Here is a 24,370-nt window from a genome sequence, read left to right as displayed (position 1 = left end):
GTATGTGTATGTGCACGTGTATGTGCACGTGTATGTGCACGTGTATGGGAATATGTGCTGCAAAACGTCGCTTTTGTGGTTGTCTCTGTATCCTCCTACACTGCCTGGCTGCCATAGCTACACACACCCTCTCCCCCCCTCCCCAGGCCACAGCAGCCTGCAGGGTCACTGGGGCCAGCTGTGAGTCTGTCACTCCACAATCGGCTTAAATTTCACACCTCCTCTCCATCAGGCGTTAATCCGACCAGGGACAGCAGACCCCTACAGGCCCAGCTGCGTGAGTAAGAGCTGGGCCTCTGGCTTGGACCACAGCAGCCTTCTCTCCCAGCCTCCAAGGAAGAGGGAGGGTGCAACTTTCAATACCCATATGATATGATATGATATGATATGATGGCATGGTGGTGGTAGAGTAGATAAGGTTTATATTAGTGGTCTGCCTAATAGAGACAATTAAGATGATTAGGGAAGTTATTTGATTCCAAGGTGATTATGAAATTATAACGTAGGTGTGGCTATTATAAATGCATTGGTCGGCCCAAATCATTTGCAATGTCAAAATCGGTGTGAATTTTTGTCTGTCTTTTAATGGAAACTATATCAGTCAAAATGTATCAGATTAAGCAAGTTTTCTCTCGAAAATGTGATGAAAACACATACCAAGTCACTAATGTTTGTAAGCAAATAATACTAACAGCATATCAGTGGCGTGTATTCATGGATGCCAAGGGAAGTCAGGCTTCCCCAAAAAATGATCAAGAAATTATTACTTAAAAAAAAATCTTTCCTCTCTCTGTGTTTCATACATGTCTTCCAGTTCACCAAAGGCTGAATGTATCTCACGGAGAAAGCATCCAAGCAAATGAAACAGTGCCCTCTGTATGTGTAGCCCATCTATCTGATGCTGTCTGGTCAAAAAGAGGATGACATTGTTGCCGCCAGTAGCATTGAATGCAAGGGAAGCCAGCGAGCATTTGGCCTCAATTGACAAAAAAATATATAAAATAATAGCCAATCAGCATTGAGCTAAACTGAGTGAGCTCAGCTGTGAATGGTCCTGGCACACCAAAAAAAGTGTCAAGGGAAGCCAGTTTGGATTTGCCGTCACACCAATCAGATCACATTAGAATCAAAACGTAATTGACAGAAAACTTGAATTGTTGCATCTTCTTGTGTTGTTGCCCTGTCCTAAATTAGTCATAGATGGAGATAAGGATTTGGACTGGCGATTCTGATCCAACCATAAATGTATACATTGTGGCCCTGGCCTGAGAGGATGGAAGTTCAACATGTAGCTAGATGTAGTAACGTTAGGCAAATGTTAACTATCTGGCCTGGCGCAGCGTTGCCCATGAAAGGAAGTTAGGCTAGCGAGCAAGCATTTTAGCCAGGTTGCCTAGGACAGCAAAAACTAAAAGCATGTATGACAGAGTCGTAGACCATTTAGGCAACATGAAAGAGAAGGATGGCATTGGCGTCTCTCTACAAGTAGGGTGAGTCAAAATATTTTTTCTACTTGCATGAACACACAGACACACACACACACACACACACACACACTCATAAATCAGTACCATGGACAGCTGCATCATATTTAGCTTACTTTGATTGGACTAAATAATTGTTGGTATCTTTTGTCACTGTATTAGACTAAGCAAAGGTGATTAGAGGATTTTGAAATGATGCTGGAATAGTGGAGGCAGTGCCTGTTTCTTTGTGAATTGTGATAACTCTACATGGTTCTAGTTGTTCAGTAGTCGGAAAATGTCGGAAACATTAACTTGCTTGACCATGCTCTAAGTCATGTAACTGTTTGTTTGATACAATATGTTTTGTGGTTGCTGCTCTCCAGTTTTGTGATGAAACAAATGTGTGGTTTAATTTATTCTGCTGCTGTGTCTTCTTATTGTCTTGGCTTTAGGCATATATATCACAGTGTCAAGGCATATAAACGAACAGGTTCCCCGGGGATTTTTACCAAGCACCTCTACTGCAACATATACAAATTGGATACAGTTTTTATTACACATGTAGCAACTTTCAGTCAAAAATAGGAAGATTGCATGATGTTTTAAAATTCATGGTTTAGTAGGATAAAAAATCGAATAGACAAAAAATATATATCTAATTTTGGGGACCAAATATTAACAATCTTGCAAGATTGAGATGATCCCTAAAAAGTAACCTATCATCTGTTTCAAGGCTCCTCCCTCTGTGAATAGTGGGAGACTAGAAACCGAACAGTCACACAGACAGTTGGAGACAGATAATGGCTACACACTGACAACAGACGGATTTAAAATCTCTTGTGAGTAGCCGAGCTAAATTCTGGAAGCAACAACCTCTGCAAAGATATAAAGTAACGTATGTCGCCTGTCATAGGAAATAGTACAGTCGTGTATGCTTTTGTTTTATCCTGGAAAATAATCCAGTGGTCTCTAGTCTGCGTGTTTACTCGCGGTTGGAAAGTGGCTGTTGGAATTTATTTGGAATGGGGAACGACAAAGTTTGTAGGATGTTTTCCCATTTGCTGGTTCTGATTATTTTTGCACTTTTACCGCAAGCAGATGGTCAGTATGGTGAACGTGGAATGTCTGTTCCTGAACATGGCTTTTGCCAACCTATTTCCATTCCTCTCTGTACGGATATTGCCTATAACGAGACAATCATGCCAAATTTATTAGGGCACACCAACCAAGAGGACGCGGGGCTTGAAGTGCACCAGTTTTATCCGCTTGTGAAAGTTCAATGCTCTCCTGACCTGAAGTTTTTCCTCTGTTCCATGTATGCTCCCGTTTGTACGGTGCTGGAACAAGCACTGCCTCCGTGCCGCTCGCTCTGCGAGAGAGCGAGGCAGGGCTGCGAGGCTCTGATGAATAAATTCGGCTTCCAATGGCCTGACAGCCTCGCCTGTGAATCTTTCCCTGTTCACGGAGCGGGTGAGTTGTGCGTCGGGCAAAACGTGTCTGATAGAAGTGCACCTATTAATCCTACAGCGGATGTAACAGAATCACCTTATGGGCAGCATAGGACTGTAAAGGGACAGTTTAGATGCCCAGTTGCATTGAAAGTACCCCCCTATTTGAACTACCATTTTCTTGGGGAGGAGTATTGTGGTGCACCTTGTGAGCCCTCAAAACCCCATGGCATGATGTACTTCAATGAGGACGAGTTGAAATTCGCCAAGATATGGATTGGAATATGGTCTGTGTTATGCTGTGCGTCCACTCTGTTCACGGTTTTGACCTACTTGGTGGACATGCAGAGGTTCAGCTACCCAGAGCGACCCATAATTTTCCTATCAGGCTGCTACACTATGGTGTCAATAGTCTACATCGCTGGCTTCTTGTTGGGGGACAAGGTGGTTTGCAACGACCGCTTTGACAGCGACGTCAAAACTGTCGTACAAGGCACCAAAAAGGAGGGCTGCACCATTTTGTTCATGATACTTTACTTTTTCAGCATGGCCAGCTCCATCTGGTGGGTTATCCTAGCCTTGACGTGGTTCTTGTCAGCCGGGATGAAGTGGGGTCACGAGGCCATCGAAGCCAACTCGCAGTACTTCCACCTGGCGGCATGGGCGGTACCTGCCATCAAGACCATCACCATCCTGGCGGTGGGGCAGGTGGACGGCGACGTTCTGAGCGGCGTGTGCTACGTGGGCATTAACAGCGTGGACGCTCTCAGAGGCTTCGTTCTGGCGCCGCTCTTCATCTACCTCTCCCTGGGCACCTCGTTCCTTCTGGCAGGCTTCGTGTCGCTCTTCCGCATCCGGACCATCATGAAGCACGACGGCACCAAGACGGAGAAACTGGAGAAGCTCATGGTGCGCATTGGCATCTTCAGCGTGCTCTACACGGTGCCCGCCACCATTGTCATCGCATGCTACTTCTATGAGCAGGCGTTCAGGGAACAGTGGGAGAAGAGTTGGGTGAGTCGGACGTGTAAAAACTATGCCGTGCCATGCCCCGGGCACAATCACCTGCAGATGTCGCCAGACTTTACCGTCTTCATGATCAAGTACCTGATGACATTGATCGTGGGCATCACCTCTGGCTTTTGGATTTGGTCGAGTAAGACGCTGAATTCGTGGAGGAGATTTTATACAACACTGGCGAGCAATAAACAGGGTGAGACGACAGTGTGAGACCTTATACTGCTTGTTATCCCCTGAACATAGTATCACAGATACATGAATTGAAGAAAAGGCTACTGTGACACACTCAAACGAAAAAAATGTAAATACACTTTTCTGGAAATTTTTGTACGTATATTTGTATTTAAAATAGACCACACATTTGATTCTCATCAATCACACTTTGATCTAAAAGGAAGAAAAGCTCTTATCTAGTTCAATGAGGAGAATTGGACTGTATGAACATTTTCATTCATTCTATTGGTGCTCCATTGAACTTTTTCATGTCATCCCTTTAGTAGCGTTTCATGTGAACTATGGGAATATCTCAATTGCATAGTCCTTGTGTCCTCTCTCATCTTCTTCTTGAAACCCATTGGATGAGAAAGCCAGTGGTCCCTCCCCCCTCCCCTATGCAATTGAGATCTTCCCTATATTTGAGAAAAAGTCAACAAGGTTCTGTTGGACTTTTACTGTATTTTATGGGTCATAATGACCTTGTTCAAAATCAGTCTGTAGTCTGTCCACTATTTCAAACCTGGAAATTGGCCACTTTATAGTTTATTCTTGTTTCTATTGACATCTTTGTCTTACCATGTGTTTTCAGGGGATGTTTGAGCGTTCAATTGTCTTTCCCCATGTGTATTTTGTGTTTTGCTGATATTTTACCATTACAGTGAATGCAGACTGCTCCAAAAACATATTGGATTAGGGGTTGAGATCTATATCCCAATGTGTTAACAAAAGGCCTGTCGCTATTGAACTATTTTGAACATAGCACTCATTCAAAAGCCTTTTACTTATGGGGATAGCTCCAAAATGATTACCTTCTCTACCCACAAGCTACACAACTGGAATAGACTTTGACAATAATGGAATGCTCAGTCCCGTGCCTTTGTTTTAATGAAGAGTGTATGGGTGGAGTTATTGTGTTTGAAGTCCAATATCAGGCTGTCTACACAATTATCCAGCAGCTGTTGCTTTCTAGTCACCAAGGGATTGTTCTCTGGTGACTTCAAGTACATTATTCTGCTTAAATGGGTGAAAATGTACTAATGCCTCACCCCACATGGCATCCTTGAATAAAACATTCTCAACTTTAATGAGTCCTCCTCCTTAGAAATCGGTCACATGCATGCATGTTGCGCATATGTCATATTCGTTATTTTATAATGCAAAGCTTGTATCCAATTGTAAGTCACAGCTCTGTAATGGATGGTGTTTAGACAAGGGTTATTTTATAGATCCTTTCTCAAAGGTAATTCATTGAGCTCTTGCTTCCCTAACGCACAGAGGGTCGTGTTCATTAGGTACCAAGCAGTAGAAAACAGACACAGGGAGGGAATATATGGACTTGTCCAATAAGTTTTCCATTGCAAAATATTTTCTGTTGCATGCCCTAATGAACACAGCCATGTTGTTCACTTGTTCTCAATGATTCTTCATCTCCAGTGACTTTTTTTAGTCCAAGGCATCAATGCTGGTACTGATTTCTGTTTTAGCACTGTGGTATATTTTCTTACCCAGGTATTACATTTTCTTAATCAAAGCCATTCTTATGGCGCTGCGTTTGTAGGTCAATCTTGTTTTGTATGCTGACCAATGTTTATAAATTGCATATAATGTTCTACTAGCAGCCTTTTTCATTGTACCCATGTGTATATTGAACAGATAATCCTAGCATACCATCATTTTATATGAAAATAAAAGCTCCCTCCATTTTTATACACTAATCCTGGTTTGGAATTCATCTTTCTTTGTGGTGAAAGTTTTGAATTGCAACAGTTTCAGCTAAAATCTTGCCAATTGGGAAGTGTATACTGCCCTACCAAGCAAAAAGGCAGTAACTGCTCATAGTGTGGATTTGATTTACCTTGTTTTCACAGTAAGTTTATGCAGTTATTGCTAACATGACCCCCATTTTCTCCAAAACACAATACAATAGAGGCAGGATTCTTGTCCGCATGATTAAGCATATATTTAATGTATCAAAAATAACTAACTCATTTTTGACCAAATGAAAAGTTACTCCCTTTTTGCTTGGTAGGGCAGTATAGTGCGTTCTGCTTCCCTGTAGCTCCTGGTTGTCTTTATGTACAGTAGATAGTGTTACACTGTGTCAAAAATGTAGGCCAACAAAGGTAACTTGAAGCTTTTAGACGAAGAGCTTTGTGACACTATTTGTAACCGCTGACAGTCTAGTTGATTTACTACTGGGCAGTGTACTTTAGACACCAAATGGGGGAAAAAAACAGGGAAGCACTACCAAGACTTCATTTTCCGATACATAACATTAAATCATTTTTACAATTGTTTTCTCTAATAAACACAACCCTGGTGTTACTGAACAGAAAAGTATACTTTGAAAGAAGGTAATAAAGTATAGTGCCTATACCAGTGGTTCCCAAACTTGGGGTGAAATTGAAATGGTGTCCCCTGAGAGAGAACTTTCTTCTCTTCAAATGGATAGAAAATACAACTATGTAGTGTCAACCTAAGAGGCCTTTTACACTATTAATGTTTTCATGTCATTATGTGTTGGGACAGCCTGCTGGACCTAACACTGAATAGATATGAAACACCCAGCATTAACTAGGGTCTAGTGTCAATTTCAGAACAGCCTCAATTTGTCAGGGCATGGACTCTACAAGGTGTCCAAAGTGTTCCACAGGGATGCTGGCCCATGTGACTACAGTGTTTTCCACAGTTGTGTCAAGTTGGCTGGATGTCCTTTGGGTGGTGGACCATTTTTGATACACACAGGAAACTGTTGAGAGAAAAACCTTGGCCATTCACCCTCTGAATAGCACACATATACACGATCCTGTGTCCTCCCCTTCATCTACACTGATTTGAAGTGGATTTAACAAGTGACATCAATAAGGGATCACAGCTTTCACCTGGATTCACCTGGTCAGTCTGTCATGGAAAGAGCAGGTGTTCTTAATGTTTTGTATACTTAGTGTATATCAGTACTTTGACCTTCCAATGGCAGACATTTTTAAGAAATGTTAACTTTACACATATTTTGATACTTTTCAGCCAGAGAATGAACTTGCAAATGGTGTTGCAAATAAGGTAGGTTTTAGTCATTCATTTCTTTCACATAGTAGAATCAAGTCGGCTAATATTAGCAAATCAGACAAAAAGCTCTGACATTACTCTATATTTCATAGTTCACAAAGACGAAGTTGAATGGAGCTCGATTTTTATTCTATATTCATCATTATTCAGGACCTAGAAACTCAAATGTTTATCAAAGTTGTCTGGCTAGCCCACTTGTCTTACATCATGAAATTCCATTGGGTCTTGTACTGCAGAAAGGCTGCTTAAGGCACTGTGATATTTACAGCTGTGGTTACATTTCTCCATCCCTCAGCTTTATGGCAAAAAAGTGGCTGCAGTTTTGCTGAAAAACAAATGAATGATTGTGGCATTAATGTTCTCACACATAAAGCGCACTTGTGCTATCACATCCATGATGAACATATATTTCCTGATAGCACTCTGAAATGGAGTCAGTCAGTCAGACAGCCATGTTGGCAAGGCCGCCAAGGACAAGTGAGTCACTGGAAGGCTATGAAAAGAAGCCAGATACGTGAAATTGCATGGAACACACGGCACTGCCAAACATCTGTTTCCAGAAAAGATGTTGGTTTGGAAACAATATGATAAATCAAGCAGAGATAGGAACCGATGGCACACGACACACACTGAATGAAACAGTGGACAATCACCACACAGTACACCGCATAACTACATAGAATTGATTGTGTTTGGTTTATATGACAAGGTCTTTCTTGAAAAGTTTAGCCCCATCATTCTCCCCAAGCATTGACAAGGGAGACCTACAACTTCTCATCTATTTTTTTTAAAGAAATTCAACATTTTGAATGTTGACGTGAGGCGGCGGGTGGGTTCAGCCTCAATGCTTCCCCCAAACGAGCACCAGCCCTCATTAGTGTTCTCCCGAGTCCCTGAGCCACTGCTTACAGATGCAGGCTACCCAGCTTCCTACTCCCTGGAATTCATAGACAGCCCAACTATTGCTTCTGGTTGGAAGCTGAGGGGAATTGAGCCAAATGGCAGTGGACCAAGGCCTCAGCAGACTAAACTCAGTCTTTGTGGGGGGGGGGAACTTGATTAAAAATAGTTAATGCGCTACTTCCAACCCTACAGATGCTATTACACTGAGCAAACATATAAACGCAACATGTAAAGGGTTGGTCGTGGAGACCCGGGCGCCTTTTACGTTTTGTTGTTTTAATGCATTGTAAATCCGATGCACAACCCAGCACACCAATAACATTCCCAGGACATTCACTGACAGTTCTGATTTGGTTTTGACTTAACATTAGGATTATAACGCCCCAAAAACAGTCATAGATCATCTGTAAGCGGTCTATCAGTGGAGACAAGAAGCTGAGAAAAGGAAACTACTGTATTTCCTAGTACCTAATATCTTTCTGTAAAGGGGAGGGGGAAGCTGATGGGTTAAGATGAGAGAAGATGGTCAGGCTGAGTGTTTTACAGGCAGGGGCAGACCAACGCCCTGGGGCAGGAAACAAGTAATGACTGGAGTCAGTCATGTGTTTGTTCAGTCTGTCTGCGGTACTAGCATGCTCTCTCATCTCTCTATTTTTCTATCTTCTCTCGCTCCTATCTCTCTTCACCTTCTTTTTTCTCCCTTTCGATTATTTGTTCCACGCAAATATAACCCAAAGGATATCTGTTACAATTGATCTAAATTAGTATTATTGCACTTTTATGTAACTTCAATGTCTTGTCTCTATTTAAAACTACCCCATTGAACAGCATTGACTAAACTAAGAGAGGAAATAGTTTGAAGAAATAGTTCAATGCAGAGCCATGAAATGCGTATTCAGGTTTTGTTTATTGCATGTTCGATAACTCTGAAAGTAAAAAATTCAAAAGGCACTCGCACATCTGCGCTATCTTTGTTGCAAGTGCATGGTAACAGTTGAATAACATTTAGAATAAAGAAGAAACCTGCACACCGCTCTTGCTAGTATCACTGCTCTTTATTAAGCTTTACGTATTGGCCTCAAGGCCTTCGTCAGAGCCTTCGTCAGAAACTCTGAAAGTTGAAAGCATTTTTGTTAACTCTTTGGTGGGGCCCATGTGTTCTGAACAAGTAAATATATCATAGTTTATGTTTCGTATAGATTATAATTGTTTTAACATGTTGGGGGAGGGGAATTGTGGAAAATTGGGCTTGGATCCCAGAGTTCCAAGTACATGTTCATACTTAGAAATGTTAAAGGTTGCTTCATATAGTCCACAGGTGTTAAACTAATTCCATGGAGGGCCGAGTGTCTGCGGGTTTTCGTTCCTCCCTTGTACTTGATTGACGAATTAAGGTCACTAATTTGTAAGGAACTCCCCATACCTGGTTGTCTAGGACTTAATTGAAGGGAAAAAACAAAAACCTACAGACACTAGGCCCTCCATGGAATGAATTTGACACCCCTGCTATAGTTCTACTACTACACACCAAGCCTCTGCATATTAGCCACAACTGTTATTGTAACCATGACCTGAGGAGAACCAGGAAACAGATAGTTCCTGATCAGATGTGACCTTTTTTTTTGACAGCTGAGCAAAACATACATTTTACATAACATGCTGTGAGTAGGCTAAGGTTGTTACAGTACTGTAGCTTATGGATTTCATTGTGTGTGTGTGTGTGTGTGTGTGTGTGTGTGTGTGTCTACATTTCCGTAGAGGTTGTTTCCCATTCACTTACTACTGTGCTATTGATGAATTAGTGGAGCGTGTTAGGGGTGTTTGTGTTGCCATGGTGGGCCCTAACTCTATAGTTTAACTTCAAACCTGGTATTTTCCCTGCCACCATACATGTAACACCAATCAGCTCTGTTTGTTTTTGTAACATACCACATGGCATCAATCATCCCAGTTGATGCCGCCTTATGACATGTGATTTAGTATAATTACTTTTTGTCTGAAGATAATAATGTGCATTTTTGCAAAAACTGTTTTGTACTTTCTTCTGTCAAATTCAGTTTCGGTTTTAATAGCATAGGGAAAATGAGATAAACAGCACCGCGAATGATAACGTTGAATAATTTATTCACCATGAATACCGAACAATCTCCTTTTTTCCCTTTTAACTCCAATGAGCCATGGCCTTCTTCAGCGTCATACCTGAGGCATTGTCTCTCTTTCTCTAGAACGCCTCTAGACTAGTGTCACGTCCTGACCATCGAAAGCTGTTATTTTCTATGGTAGAGTAGGTCAGGGCGTGACAGGGGGGTTTTCTAGTTTAGTTTTTCTATGTTGCCATGTTCTAGTTTTGTATTTCTATGTTGGGTTTTGTTTGGGATGATCTCCAATTAGAGGGAGCTGGTCATCGTTGTCTCTAACTGAAGATCATACTTAAGTAGGTGTTTTTCCCACCTGGGTTTGTGGGAGATTGTTTTTGAGTTTGTGTATATTTCAACTCTGCGTCACGGTTTGTTGTTTTCGTGCTTTAGTTTATGTGTATGTATTGCATAGTTTCACAGTGAAAATAAAATGTGGAACGACACACAGGCTGCACTTTGGTCCGCTCCTTCCTACGACAACCGTGACAACTAGACAGCTACACACTGCTGTCTTGGACCAAAATTGGGATTTAGAACTTTGGCTATGATAAATTCCCATGTCTTCATTGTCTGTCAACTCCAGCTTTATCTGTTACCTTGTAATTTCATCAATTCAAATGTTATCATTACTTTTTCGAGGGTAATACAGGTTTGGCTGTACACAGGAATGCTATGTCATGAGTCATTATGAGAAAGTATTTTTGAAATGGGCAAAAAATATGTGTGTCTGGAATCTGCACAAAAACTGGATGTAACACACTCTAGGAGCTTATGCTGTTTTGGGGGCAACTTTAATGAAGTTAAGTTTGCAAAGGGAGGGTATATAACTGGAAACTTTCCAAGTTTACAAGTAAACTACCAGAATTTTGCTAACTCTTTGTGTGGCCTTATCACATGAAATATCCAAAATAATTCAATAAGATTATTTAAAAATATAAAATTAGAATGACAAAGCTGTTAAACATTATCCTAAATATAAACCATCAACTTAGTGGATACCATTGGTGTTAAATATGAGGGTTTCAGCATGAAATATCCTTTATATACATTTTTTACACACTTGTATTTATTTTAGTATGTCAATATGTATTTGTTGTCAGTGTTTTGGAGTCAAACTGGTGGCAAATGTGAAGAAAGTCATTAGTTGAAATTGAAAATTATGCCATTGTTGATATTAGATGCTTTTTCATTAATTGGGCTATTTTCTCTGGAACCACATGGTCTATCGACTGGAAACTCATGGAAACTGATATAAAAAATAAATACTATATGTGAATATATCCTTTCAACGTTATTAAAGTATAAATTACCAAAGTAACCATAGATTGCCATAGATTTTCTGTTAATTACCAAAATTACAGAAGATTACGGTAAATTTGGTCATTTACCGGTAGCTCTGCAAGCCTAAATCAAGTACTCCAGCTCCTATGGGCCTATTGCTCACTTGAGACCCATATGAGAAACGTTCAAGTAACAAACATATCCTGCTGATATAAATGTATGATGTTCGTGAAAGACTTGCACAGTTAGGATTAGATACAAAGAGTGTTCCAAAGAGAGTCTCTCATAATTCCAATCAGTGAACGTGGATTGCAATCTATAGCTCGACTGCCATGGTGCCAGATGGTTTGCCTTTAAGTCACTTCAAAAGTGTTTATTAGACAACAAAAGTTAATGAACTCTCATTAACACAGTTAATGCCCAGTGGGTAAGGGTATGGGGCATGAGAAGTTGGATAGTTGCTGTAAGCTAACAGATGTTGACATTTCCTAAGATACATTTACAGTTCACTTTGGTGGGAATGCTGTTGTGGATGTGTGTGCATGTTTTTATGTGTACGTGGGCATACGCAAAGTGTTACATCCACAAAAGAGAACAACAGGTGTTAATGTATCTCTACAAATAACATTGTCTCCCAGATCTTCAAATTAAATCAACAAATGCCCATTCAAAGATGTCCGCTCCTATATGACTCATTTCTGGTCTCCATTTCTGGTCTAGAAAAGCTCAACTGCTTTGTGATAAATGGCTTTGAGACAAATGGGTTTTTCACAAGCAGGTAACTGCATGATACCAGACCCTCTGTCATCTAATAGCCGGTGAGTTATGTCCGCTTTGCTTAAACACAGTGGTAGTGGCAGTGTCTGGTTTACCTTTCACTTAACCTTCAGAGTGACAGTCAATAGGTTCAATGTACCAACCAGCTTTGGTCACAAGATAAAGGAGGGTCTGTGTCTGCCTCCTCATGCATGAATCCTTATAATTTCTAAAGTCTGCTGGTATGTGGGATTTGGTGCATAAAAGAATCCCTGGCATATAATGTTGCATTCTTGTCTGGAATTTCAAAGACATTGGAAATATATGCTTATTTCCAAATTCATGAAATGTACTAATATTGCATTCTTAGTAAGATCAGTCTGTCCAAAATTAGCATCAAATGTAATTTGTTCTCATTTGACCAAGCTCAGAGGAAACTTTTGTTTGTCATCTTTATTATTCGTACTGCATGTAACATCTCAAGAATGCACAGCAGGAAATGGGATTGGATCAATGTATTGAACAATATAGGAAACATTATATATGAAACAAATAACCACAAACGTGAAACTACCTGTGTGTGTGTATATGTGTGCACATGCATCTGTGAGAGATGATTTTAGTGGTTTAGGAATGTGTGAAATATCCTAATTACATACCATGCCGAGACACCATCTTGAAAACACCTGTCAAATAAGTCCTTTCAGTACAGTGTTTTTGTTTACTTTCCAATTTACAGTAGTAACTCCAAGGACTCCAAACTATTGCAGTACAGTAACCACGGCCCTTTTCGCAATGCCACCAGGTGGCTTCAAAACGCACCTCTTTATCGCACTATTTATCTCATGTTTTATGTTTATTGTTTTTGAATGCACACACTGTGGCACTATGAATTGGTCATGTTGAGTCTTATCCTAGTTCAGCGAATATGGTGACAGGAGCCATAGAAAGGCAATATATCGTCCTCTGGACAACAACTCAATTTGTCAATCAACCAACAATGCAGTGCATTGTGTCATCACCCAAGCCTAAAGCGTTGCGTTACCAAGAATAGAATTAATAACATACGATATTACGGTAAAACTCTCTACATAAACAATGCTTTCAGATTACAGTGATGCAACTTTACTGTGCTCTGGGGCACTTGCATACAATAGACACTCGCTTATAGACACAGTAAATTGATTATTTTCCCACGCTTCGAACAGTCCACAGGTAGAGTTGCTTTGTCAGAAGATTATTCACTAGGCCCCACCCTTTCCCTTTAACCCTTTACTCAATTGGGGAACAGTCCATTTGCATTGGTACATGCATGCATTGTTTAGGTACGTTACTACTGATTGAAAGAAGGCAAATGCGACCTTGAGTTTGCTTTGCACTGTCACATCAAAGCTCTATCACAAACTGAATTAAGATGTTAAAGGAACATTAGGGCCAGGTGTTTTTCATGTCACGTGAAAAGGTCACAAACATTTTTTGTCTAAGTAAAGGTAGCAGTAAGAAAGAGCAATGTGTTATAATATCCACAAAAAATTATGATAATGTCCACTTGCATGATAACATGTACCAAAACAATATGGATATCTTACACAGTTACAAAATAATATGGAATGGCAAGAAAACATTTTTGTCATCAGAGTATTGACACTTGACAGTGGAACTGTGAAGAGGGTTAGAGCTCTTCCTTTTCCTCTTCAGGCTGGTTTTCGAAGAAGCTGTCAGCATAGTTCAACATCTGATCCAGAGCACTGAGTAGCAGGAGATCAGTGTTCTGATTCAGCTCCAGCTCCTGGCTGTAGTTCTTCACTGGCAGAATACCGGACACAGGAATGCCCAGGGATGCACTCAACTCCTGGATCTGAAACACACACACACACACACACCAAATGCAGTGTGGTTGACCACTTACTTTTATATACATAAATAACAATCTGCTCAAGACGTAAGAGACATTAAGGAGGGTAGGATTTAAGATTGGCAATGACAATTAAATAAAATGAGTCAAACGGCTCACCTTCCTTTGTATGTAATGGCTCATATAAACATTCTGCAGCTCTTCTGACACTAGGGGGCAGGCTTCGTCCACTTTGGTCATTATCACCAGTTGGGGAATACCTAGGACAAACATGCAGAACAAGAAAATGAATATGTCAGGATGTTTAAATAGGAGAGTATTCAATACAGAGTTACCCACTGAAATAGGATACACACTTGAAGCACCTTCTTATGAAGTGTTTTGAAAGATTAGTGGAATCTGTGTGGGTAGCTGGACAGGTAGGATGACTGACAGTGAGGGTGAACAGGTGGTCACGGGTCAGGTGACAGAGGAATGGATGAGACTGAGGCAGGAATTCCTTTAACCATAAAGTGGTATATTTACTGAGTAGTCTGTGGTGGATTCCTGGACGCACAGAACTTCTGGATTAGACGGAGTTAAGGAATAGAAAGCAGCGCGATCAGGCGATGGCGATTTCCTCCTTTTATGGAGTGGAGATCTGTCGGACATTTCCACCTGACCTAATTAAAGCGCTCCTGGCCCAGCTGAGTAAGTGGCAATGAATTAAAGGATTATTCCACCAACTCCATGGGCCTTTTCTACATGTTTCTTCCTAAGAAGGTGTTCCATATTTCTTTAGGAACAGGAGTTGAAAGCACCTCATATTCATAGAGCATTATGAAACTGTAGAAAAAAGCAATAAATCACACAATGCCCCTTATAATCACAATATACAGCATTCATGCAAATGAAATCCACATCCTCTTGTGCGTTTTTATTTTATTGTAGTTTCATAATGCTCTATGACACGCTTTATAAGTATATACAATATAGCAGTATGTACAAATATGTCAATTATAAGAAGGTTCATTGATTTGACACTGACTGTCCCTTTTCCAAACATATCGTCCACCATTCGCTCACCTATCTGATTGGTCTTCTTGCGAATGGCGGCAAACTTCTCCACAATTTTGGCAGACATCAGAGAGACTCTGCAGGCGTCCACCACGTACACTACACAGTGGATCTGATCCTTCAGACTGACATGCTTACGATACCCAGGTACATCTTCACTCAAGGGCGTCATGGGATTAAACTATAAATGACAAACATGGAGGATGGTTTTTTGGTTGGTTAGATTTGATCAATGGTGTATTCTCTCCTACTGCTAGTTTGCGTTGTTCCTCCAGACAAGTCTGCATACCTGGTAACGGTCCTGAACATGGCCTTTGTAAATGTTTACTATGTCCTCCATGTCCAAGCCAGCTCCTGACGCCTCCTCCAGTCCCATGGTGTCACACAGGATCAGGGGTATAGGCTCACCACGCTTCCCCGACTTGATGGTGAAGGTACGGAACTAGGGAAAGATAAGACAGTCAGCACGCACCTGGGTGGTTGGCAATAGTGGCGCGTGGGTAAAATCCCTGGGGAAGCCAAGCCAGGGGGAAAAAAGCCATATTACAACCTATGTATTGTGATAATTGCGTTGTTTGCTCTATAACCTGTTAGTTCATATGCATTGACACTGTGATATATAGGTCTAAGGTCGAGACAATAAGAAGACACAGTGGCAGAATAAATTCAACCACGCCTTCGTTTCATCACAAAACCGGAGAGCAACATCTGTCTGGTGAAGTCCACAAAACATATTGTATATAACAAACAGTTACAAGACCTAGAGCATGGTCAAGCAAGTTAATGTTTCTGACATATTCAGACTACTAAACAACTATTGATTTAGAACAACAGAGAGTTACCGCAAGTCGCAAAGAAAACAGGCACTGCCTCCACTATTCCAGCACCATTTTAACTTCAACATTTTAACAATCTAATCACCTATGTTTAGTCTAACACAGCGACAACTAAAAGATAACAAAAAACGATTTAGTCCAATCAACATAAGCTAAATATGATGTGGATGTCCATCGTAGCCTAGTGATTTGTGTGTGTGTACGTGCAAGTAGAAAAAACATGTTGACTTACCCTACTTGTAGAGAAACTCCAATACCATCCTCCTCTCTTTCATGTTGCCTAAACGGTCTATGACTCTATCATACAGTACACACTTAGTTTTTTGTTGCCCTAGGCTACCTGGCTAAAATGCTTGCTACCTAGCCTAACTTCCTTTCATGGGCAACGATGTGCCAGGCCAGATAGTTAACATCATTAGCCTACTACTACATTTAGGTACATATTGAACTTCCATCCTCTCAGGCCAGGGACACAATGTCTGAATTTATGGTTGGATCAGAATCACCGTTATAATCATTGGCCAGTACAGAGAATGATGTAAAACCACAAGTCCAAATCCCTATCTCCACCCATGGCTAATTTAGGAAAGGGACAATTTTAGCTAGCTCTGATGCTTTCTCTGGTGAAAAACATTCGGCCTCTTGTGAAGTGAAGGAAATGTATTAAACACAGAAAGATGAAAGATACAGTATTTATTTTATTTTTTTTTCCTTGGTCAATTTTTGGGAGAAGCCTGGCTAACCTTTGGCATCCATTATTACACGCCAATGGCACGGGACCAACACACACATACACAATCAACACACACATACACAATCAACACACACATTAGATGTGGTACCTGGTCAAACTGACATAAGAAAGGACCCACCCATGCACACACACACACACACACATATTACCTGGGTGGTCAGGCTGGTGCCTGCGCTGCCACAGATGGCCTGACTGGTCATGTTTCCTCTGAAGATAGAGTTGACAGAGTTGAAGAAGCTGGACTTGCCAGCCCCAACAGGACCCACGAGGAGAACCCGGGCCTGACTCACTGACTTGACATCAGGCTTATAGTTCTTGATTTTCTCCATCAACTGCCGTTTCCTCCTGGAAAGTCAGAAAGGTGCAGGGATAGTTAAGCACAATGTAATGTAGTGTGTGTGTGTGTGTTTTTTTACGGTTATGCTTAAAGTCAGCATTACATACTCTGAGGTCCACTGCATGTTTCTCCAAGGCTTTGTCAAACAACCTCCCAAGTCTGAATGGGGAGAAATGAGTTTGAATTATCTTTCACAAAGGTAGGATTATTTAAACATTTTGGGCATAGTCATTTCAGAAAATGTTCAGAATATATCTGCAGTAATAGTGGAATGATAGTGTTTCACAAAGAAATTTGTTTTGAATGCAGCCTAGTGCTAGGTGAATTGCAACAGCACTAGGCTTCATTCAAAACAAATCTCCCCCTTCTCCGCATCCCATTTCCCGTAACATGGCGGAGACTCGCGCTAGAGCCTTTAACCTTCGGTTTTGGTCCACCAGCTTTAAACTTCTGTAAAAGCGACACTTGTTGTTATTGAAAAGATATTTCAAAGTGATTTAGATGATACAATTATTCCCTACACTATTCAGTGCTTGATTTCTATCATAAAGTGAAATGGAGTGAACAGTGTAGAATTTTAGCAACCAGGAAATGTTAGAGCGGTTTCCACTAGATAATACAGTCACAAAGTCAGAACGGCCTTCCCATTTTGACAACAGATGCCGCTCCGGTGGGAGAAATCAATAGGAGAATATCACAGCCAATCACAACACTGGTGGGTAAGTAATACTGTGAAGCACTATAATTCCACTATTACTATATTCTGGATTTTCTTTTAAATTACAATGCAAAAATAAAAATAGAATGTGTAGCATCTTTAAAACATATGTTTGTTATTACAACAACCGTAGACATGTAGGCGTGACATTGTTTCAAAATGTAAAACAAGATTGTGCACTGAAATATCTTCTGCGGTTATGTCACAGGCGTCGATGAAAGGTGACCCAAAACGCAGCGGGTATAGTGCTCATCTTCGTAATTTATTAAAGAGAGTGAACACTTAAACGAAAATAACAAACCGACAATCAACAGTTCTGCAAGGTACACAAACCACCCACAAAAACACAGGAAAAACAGGCTGCCTAAGTATGGCTTCCAATCAGAGACAACGAAAGACACTTGCCTCTGATTGGAAGCCATACCTGGCCACACATAGAAAAAGAAAACTAGAATATATCCCCTGGAAACAAACAAACCCCAAAACACACAGAAACAACACCCCCTGCCACGCCCTGACCATATTACCATGACAAATGACCCTTTGACTGGTCAGGACGTGACAGGTTAGGAGCCGCTATACTCCTAAGTAGGTATGTAAATGTCACTCACCCTCCACTCTGTACACCTCACATTCAGTCAGCTGCAGGTCGTCGCCATGCATATGTGCTGCATCAAAGTTGTAGCTGTTCCCTGCATTATATTGGACTGTAGCTGTGTCATTGAACAGAAACACCAAGGCACCAAAATTCGGGCCAGTGTTTTCATCTGTGAAACCATACTGGCCATTGGCACTAGACACACGCAGTGGATGTTTTCTTTCGTCATTGATGCTGTAGAGGAAGGCTTTGTCGTCATTAATAGGCTGTCCATTCTGAGTGTAGTCTTTGCTGGTGTAGGCTCCGAACAGGAAGCCAGCCTTGTTGTAGGCAGCGACTACAGTGGGTCCCTGGCTGTTGCAGCGTGCGTGAAAGGCAGCTGCCGTGTAGCCTTGGACACTGGCTTTGTAGAGCAGACTGAGTCTGACATGGCCGAACAGAGAAAGCAGCTTCTTCTCCTGATCACCTGATAGACTGGATGTTACCACACTCATGATGACACCCAGGAGGTTTGGTAGGAAAGACTCCTGATAGGAAAGACATAAATAAGTCATGTGCAAGGTTAAAAGAAAAACATCAAAATCCTAAGTCTGGTTCTGCTGATACCTTTCCTGGCCATGTGGCTTGACCATACAGGACAGCCTCTGCCCTGGTTATACAACCAGGGCAGAGGCCTTCCTGCATGGTCAAGCCACATGGCCAAGAAAGGCGACAGCAGAACCAGACTTAAGATGTTGGTGTGACATTGTTTCAAAATGTTAAACAAATATATTTTTACACATTATGTGTGGTTTGGAGCCCTGGACTTACTAGATTTACACATCTAGTTTTTCTGGATCTATGTCAAGTAATGCAAGGCGAAGAAATGGCACAGCAGTCATTTTGGGAGGGGGTGTGGATGACCACACACCATAGCAGTAGGTTGGAAAATAGCACTCACCCTCCACTCTGTACACCTATTTAATTAGCAAGGCCTCGTGGCAAGCTTGAGGTTTGTTCCAGCTTTTACTTTCAGTTCCAGATTGTACTTTCCAAGATGTCTTATAGACATCTCAGAAAGTACAAGCTGGAAACGAAAGTATAACAGATTGTACTTGAAAGTACTAGATGGACCTGAAAGTAAAAGCTGGAACCAACTTCAAGCTTGCTATGTGGCCTTGCTATTGAAATCAAAGCTACTAAATGGTCAAAGGTGTATTTTTATATTATTTAAAGCTGTTCAATGGACAGTTAAACATACCCACTTATTCTAAAATCATATAACTTAGAAATGCCTCATGAGCTCAGTACAGCTGTCTTAATCCATCATAACCCATAAAGTTGTTTCAATGTTTGCAAACAATATCTTTGTAAACAAACAATGTATAGTTTCAAAGCACTATTTTAATATAACTTTTATCTCATGGTCTACCCTCCATAGCTTTATCTAAGAGGGTAGACCATGAGATATGGTCTACCCCCCGTCCTTCAGCTTTATAGCAAAAACAAGGCGGGCCACCATTTGACTGAAAAACGAATCAAGGATTGTGCTTTTAATGTCAGCTAGCTATATGTTTAACAGTACAACAGGCACACTGCGCAATTAACACACAGAAGGGAATCAGGTCCTTGACCAACTTACCTGCAAATTATCCAGATGGACTGTATGTCTCTCCGTTTAGGCAAACAACCAGAGTGAAAATGAAACATTCTATCCTTGACTTATGAAAAGGAGGCTGTCTACATTTCAGGGACTTTCCAAAAGAGGAAGAAACGGTGCAGGAATTCCCACATGCATAAACGCCCCAAATTGCGGGCTGCAGTTGCACACGATTGGGAGTCCTCTGGGTTCTTAAGTTTCACTTTCACTTTTATAAGTTTAACTTCTAAAGCTAAAACACCCTGAAAAACTGCCAGTAGCCAAGCAGCGCCTGCTGTCCCAGCAGTGTGTTCAGGGACCACCTTGTGTGGTGGCCTTTTCCAATTCAACATGTTGATTGTTGTCCCCTCCAGTCCCTACCTACCCAGTCCCCAGAGTGTGTGGCGGGCCGGTGAAAAATATTGAGGGGTTGCTGTTATGGAAGTTGCACAGACCCATGACCGTCAGAAAGCCTCTATACCATCCCCATCCAAGATGCTAATGAGCTTTAACAAGGCCTGATTCGAGGCATGTGCGTGTCCCTGAAAATCTGTGGGCAGATAGTCGGCAATGGGACAGACAATGTGCAGAAGAAAAACACAGCTAGCTCTTTTGGTTTTGTCGGATTGGATTTGCAATTTGTAGAAAGCAGTTTACAGATGCCCGTGTTTGTTTGGTCTTCATCCCCGTGTCTTTACACGGCACACCATAATTTGGGGCTGAATAAAAACCATATTACGCATTCCTGCGCCTGTCTCCCGAATCTTTGTTACCAACGTGACACAGTGTCTGTTGAAAAGCAGACTGAACCAGATGTTCCTCTTTGATTTAGCCTGTGCTTAGCTCTATTCTGTTTTTTTGTCCTAAAAAAAACCTCCCTAGTCCTTGCCGATGACAAGCATACCCATAACATGATGCAGCCACCATCATGCTTGAAAATATGAAGAGTGGTACTCATTGATGTGTTGTGTGGGATTTGCCCCAAACATAGTGCTTTGTGTACAGGACATAAAGTTAATTTCTTTGTCACATTTTTTGCAGTTTTAGTTTAGTGCCTTATTGCAAACAGGATGCATGTTTTGGAAAATTTGTATTCTGTACAAGCTTTCTTCTTTTCACTCTGTCATTTAGGTTAGTATTGTGGAGTAACTACAATGTTGTTGATCCATCCTTCACCAATCACAGCGATGAAACTCTATAACGTTTAAAAGTCACTATTGGCCTCATGGTGAAAACCCTGAGCAGTTTTCTTCCTCTTCGATAGTAACTGGGTGTATTGATACACCATCCAAAGTGTAAATAATAACTTCACCATGCTCTAAAGGGATATTCAATGTTTGCTTTTTAAAATTTTTATCCATCTACCAATAGGTGCCCTTCTTTGCGAGGCATTGTAAAACCTCCCTCCTCTTTGTGGTTGACTCTGTGTTTGAAGTTCACTGCTCGACTGAGGGACCTTATAATTGTATGTGTGGTGTACAGAGGTAGTCATTTAAAAAATCATGTTAAACACTACTATTATCGCACACAGAGTGAGTCCTTGCAACTTATTATGTGAATTGTTAAGAAAGTTAAGGCTTGCCATAACAAAGGGGTGAATATTTACTGACACAAGAAAGCTTTTCATATTTCATTAATTTGTCAAAATTTCAACAACAAAAAAAGGGGGGTATTGTGTGTAGGCCAGTGACACAAAATCTCAATGTAATACATTTTAAATTAAGGCTATAACATAACAAAATGTGGAAAAAGTCAAGGAGTGTGAATACTTTCCGGCTCTGTATATTAGGATGAGCTTTGTCTAAAATACAGTACATACTGTACATATTGAGTAAGAAACAATATGTAAACAGTATATGAAGTGACCTGTGAATGTAGTTTTGTGAATGTAGTTGTACGCTATATGGCTATATTAACAACCCATACAATGTCAAACAGGAATAGCTGAAGCTGGACCTAAAGTTTCTGCAGGACAAGCGGAAGATATTATGGAGTGAGAGGAAATATAAGCATATTATTCAACACACAAAGGTAAGTGTATTGTAAATTGAAGACCAAAAATAAAATAAAAATATAGTCCTTTATCTGAAATAAATTGAACATACTTCTTTGCTTTGCGCTTTTAAAATGTGTGTTTTCTATTAATTGTTCTAAAATGTTCTATGTATTCTTCTAGTTTTCTACCTTTCTACCAAAATCATGATATTTCCAGCCCCAACCAGGTATTTTCGTTAATTAAGATGCTTCATTGTCATAGACACAATTGGTGGACACTGAGAGGCAGATAAAGTTGGAGTTTGAGAAGCTCCACCAGTTTCTGAGAGATGAAGAGAAGGCCAGACTAGGTGAACTGAGGAAGGAAGAGGAGCAGAAGAAAGATTCTATGACCACAGAAATGAAGATCATTCACGACCAAATCTCACCTCTTACAAAGAGTATCACTACTTTGGAACAAGAGCTAAAGCAGGATTTGCGCTTTCTGAAGGTATGTACATAGTAATCCCAAATCTAGACTACAAACATTGTATGTGGCATCTGTTAGTTAGGAAAACAGACATGCAATGCTTGCAGTTCAGTTTGAGGGTAAGGATTAGATAATCTTATCACCACAACAATATGCAGTGCCATCAGTATGATTGTGGATAACCATTCCCCCAAAAGAGCTGGTGCTGATTAGAATAGAGGGACATTGCTGCAGCTGTTGAGATAGGATCCATTATGATGATGGCTTCAGATTTGTTTTCTTGTCTAAGGTATAATCAATCGGTTATCTCCATAAAATATTCCAATGTATTCTTGACTATATTCTAGCATAATATCATTAGAATTGTGTTTTTTTTTCTTATCATTGCTAGAGCTACAAAAGCATCCAAATGAGGTATGTCCAATGTCTTTTATTTCCCAAATATCATACAGAATCTGTTTGTTACTGATATAGAGAACTGACTCTTCTTACACATAAACGATATGGCCTAAAAATCCCATCTCAAAATGTTAATGGATGGTGTTCATGAATTGCTGGAAGAAGCTTGGTGCCAAGCTCAACTCGAGTACAATTGTACTGGAACACACCAATGTGCATCATGAATGAATGCAATGATCGAGCAGAAATTCGAAATCAAGCGGCCATATTGGATTAGCAATAAATCAAAGCATACTCTTAATTGATAAGTGCTACTCCTAATTTGATCAAAAACCATATGGACAGTAAGTACAATTATAAACCAACCAAACTACCTGAAAGGATTGTGTAGCTCAATGACTTGGTTTGAAGTATCTCTGAGATGATTTGGGCATTGATTTAAAACATGTTGATATCAGGTTCATTGATTTCCATTGTTTTTTGGTTAAAATGCTAACATTACTGATTAGGTCACTTTCCTTGTCCAGTGACTCCTTACAATGTAAGTAAACACTCACCCATTATTATCCTTTATAGTTGTTGGGCCCAGCTGCAGTGCACACCACAGAATCCAAAGATTATATCGGGAGTGCTCATACATGTGGCCAAAAAAGTCCTGGGTAACCTCAAATTTAGACTCTGGGAGAAGATGCTGGTGATTGTTAACCACAGTGAGTAACACTGAAAAGAGAATATGTTTGTGATTAATATGATGCATTGTCGTTGATAGAGTAGGTTAAACATAACATTTTATTTGTGTCACAACTTGTCATTATAGTCAGTTTTCATGATGTAGCTATACCAAAGAAAAGTTATACACTATATGGAACTGACAGCGTATTTCATTATCTTTAAGCTCCTGTGATTCTGGACCCCAATATTTCTCCCAGCTTTCTCACTTTGTCTGATGATCTGACCAGTGTGTGAAACACAGGCACGCAGCAGAAGCTGACAGATCATCCGGATCGATGCACGTTTAACGCAAACGTTTTGGATTCTGAAGGGTTCACCTCAGGAAAGCACAGCTGGGAGGTGGATGTGGGGAACCACCCAGTGTGGGTGTGGCTAAAGAGTCAATCAACAGAAAAGATAGGACATTCATAAAACCAAAATATGGAATCTGGGCTCTAGGTTTGGAAAATAGTGAGTATACAGATCCAGAGGCTAAGCTTCATGCTCTGAAGAGCAGACCCCAAATGATTATGGTGCAACTAGAATACCGCACGAGGGGGGTGATTGTCCTTCTATGACCCCTGTGACATGTCCCAAATCTACACTCACAAAGACACATTCAATGAAAGACTCTTCCCATACTTCTCTATTGGAAAATGTAAAGACGCCAGTAAACCTGGATTTATCCAGATCTGCCCGTCAAAGGTGTCTCTAAAAGTGATGTCATTGT

At 40.7% G+C, this 24,370-nt stretch overlaps 3 protein-coding genes across 4 annotated transcripts; 2 read left to right on the top strand and 1 right to left on the bottom strand.

The window, feature by feature from the left end:
• The first annotated feature begins 2,230 nt into the window (after positions 1 to 2,230).
• On the top strand, positions 2,231 to 5,865 carry LOC115175800 (frizzled-1). 2 transcript variants are annotated; one of them, XM_029735335.1, is made up of 2 exons: positions 2,857 to 2,936; positions 3,460 to 5,865. In XM_029735335.1, the coding sequence occupies exon 2, from the start codon at positions 3,461 to 3,463 to the stop codon at positions 4,142 to 4,144; it is 684 nt and encodes a 227-aa protein (XP_029591195.1). In that variant the 5' UTR covers positions 2,857 to 2,936; position 3,460; the 3' UTR covers positions 4,145 to 5,865. The 2 variants fall into 2 exon arrangements, with proteins under 2 accessions (XP_029591194.1, XP_029591195.1); XM_029735334.1 differs by having other exon boundaries at positions 2,231 to 5,865.
• Positions 5,866 to 12,731: 6,866 nt separating this feature from the next.
• On the bottom strand, positions 12,732 to 20,216 carry LOC115175801 (interferon-induced protein 44-like). Its single transcript, XM_029735336.1, has 8 exons — positions 20,070 to 20,216; positions 18,462 to 18,975; positions 17,240 to 17,291; positions 16,945 to 17,140; positions 15,495 to 15,647; positions 15,215 to 15,386; positions 14,309 to 14,409; positions 12,732 to 14,152 (listed from the first exon to the last, which is right to left on the bottom strand). The coding sequence occupies exons 2-8, from the start codon at positions 18,940 to 18,942 to the stop codon at positions 13,967 to 13,969; spliced, it is 1,341 nt and encodes a 446-aa protein (XP_029591196.1). The 5' UTR covers positions 18,943 to 18,975; positions 20,070 to 20,216; the 3' UTR covers positions 12,732 to 13,966.
• A 1,650-nt stretch (positions 20,217 to 21,866) lies between these two features.
• On the top strand, positions 21,867 to 23,895 carry LOC115176123 (tripartite motif-containing protein 35-like). The gene is made up of 5 exons (XM_029735956.1): positions 21,867 to 22,097; positions 22,324 to 22,551; positions 22,922 to 22,944; positions 23,506 to 23,639; positions 23,825 to 23,895. Exons 2-5 carry the CDS (start codon positions 22,450 to 22,452, stop codon positions 23,893 to 23,895), a joined length of 330 nt encoding a protein of 109 aa, XP_029591816.1. The 5' UTR covers positions 21,867 to 22,097; positions 22,324 to 22,449.
• The last annotated feature ends 475 nt before the right edge of the window (positions 23,896 to 24,370 follow it).

This window comes from Salmo trutta, chromosome 36 (genome assembly GCF_901001165.1).
Source record: "Salmo trutta chromosome 36, fSalTru1.1, whole genome shotgun sequence".
Taxonomy (NCBI): Eukaryota; Metazoa; Chordata; class Actinopteri; order Salmoniformes; family Salmonidae; genus Salmo; species Salmo trutta.
This window is presented reverse-complemented; position numbering and strand designations above follow the sequence as displayed.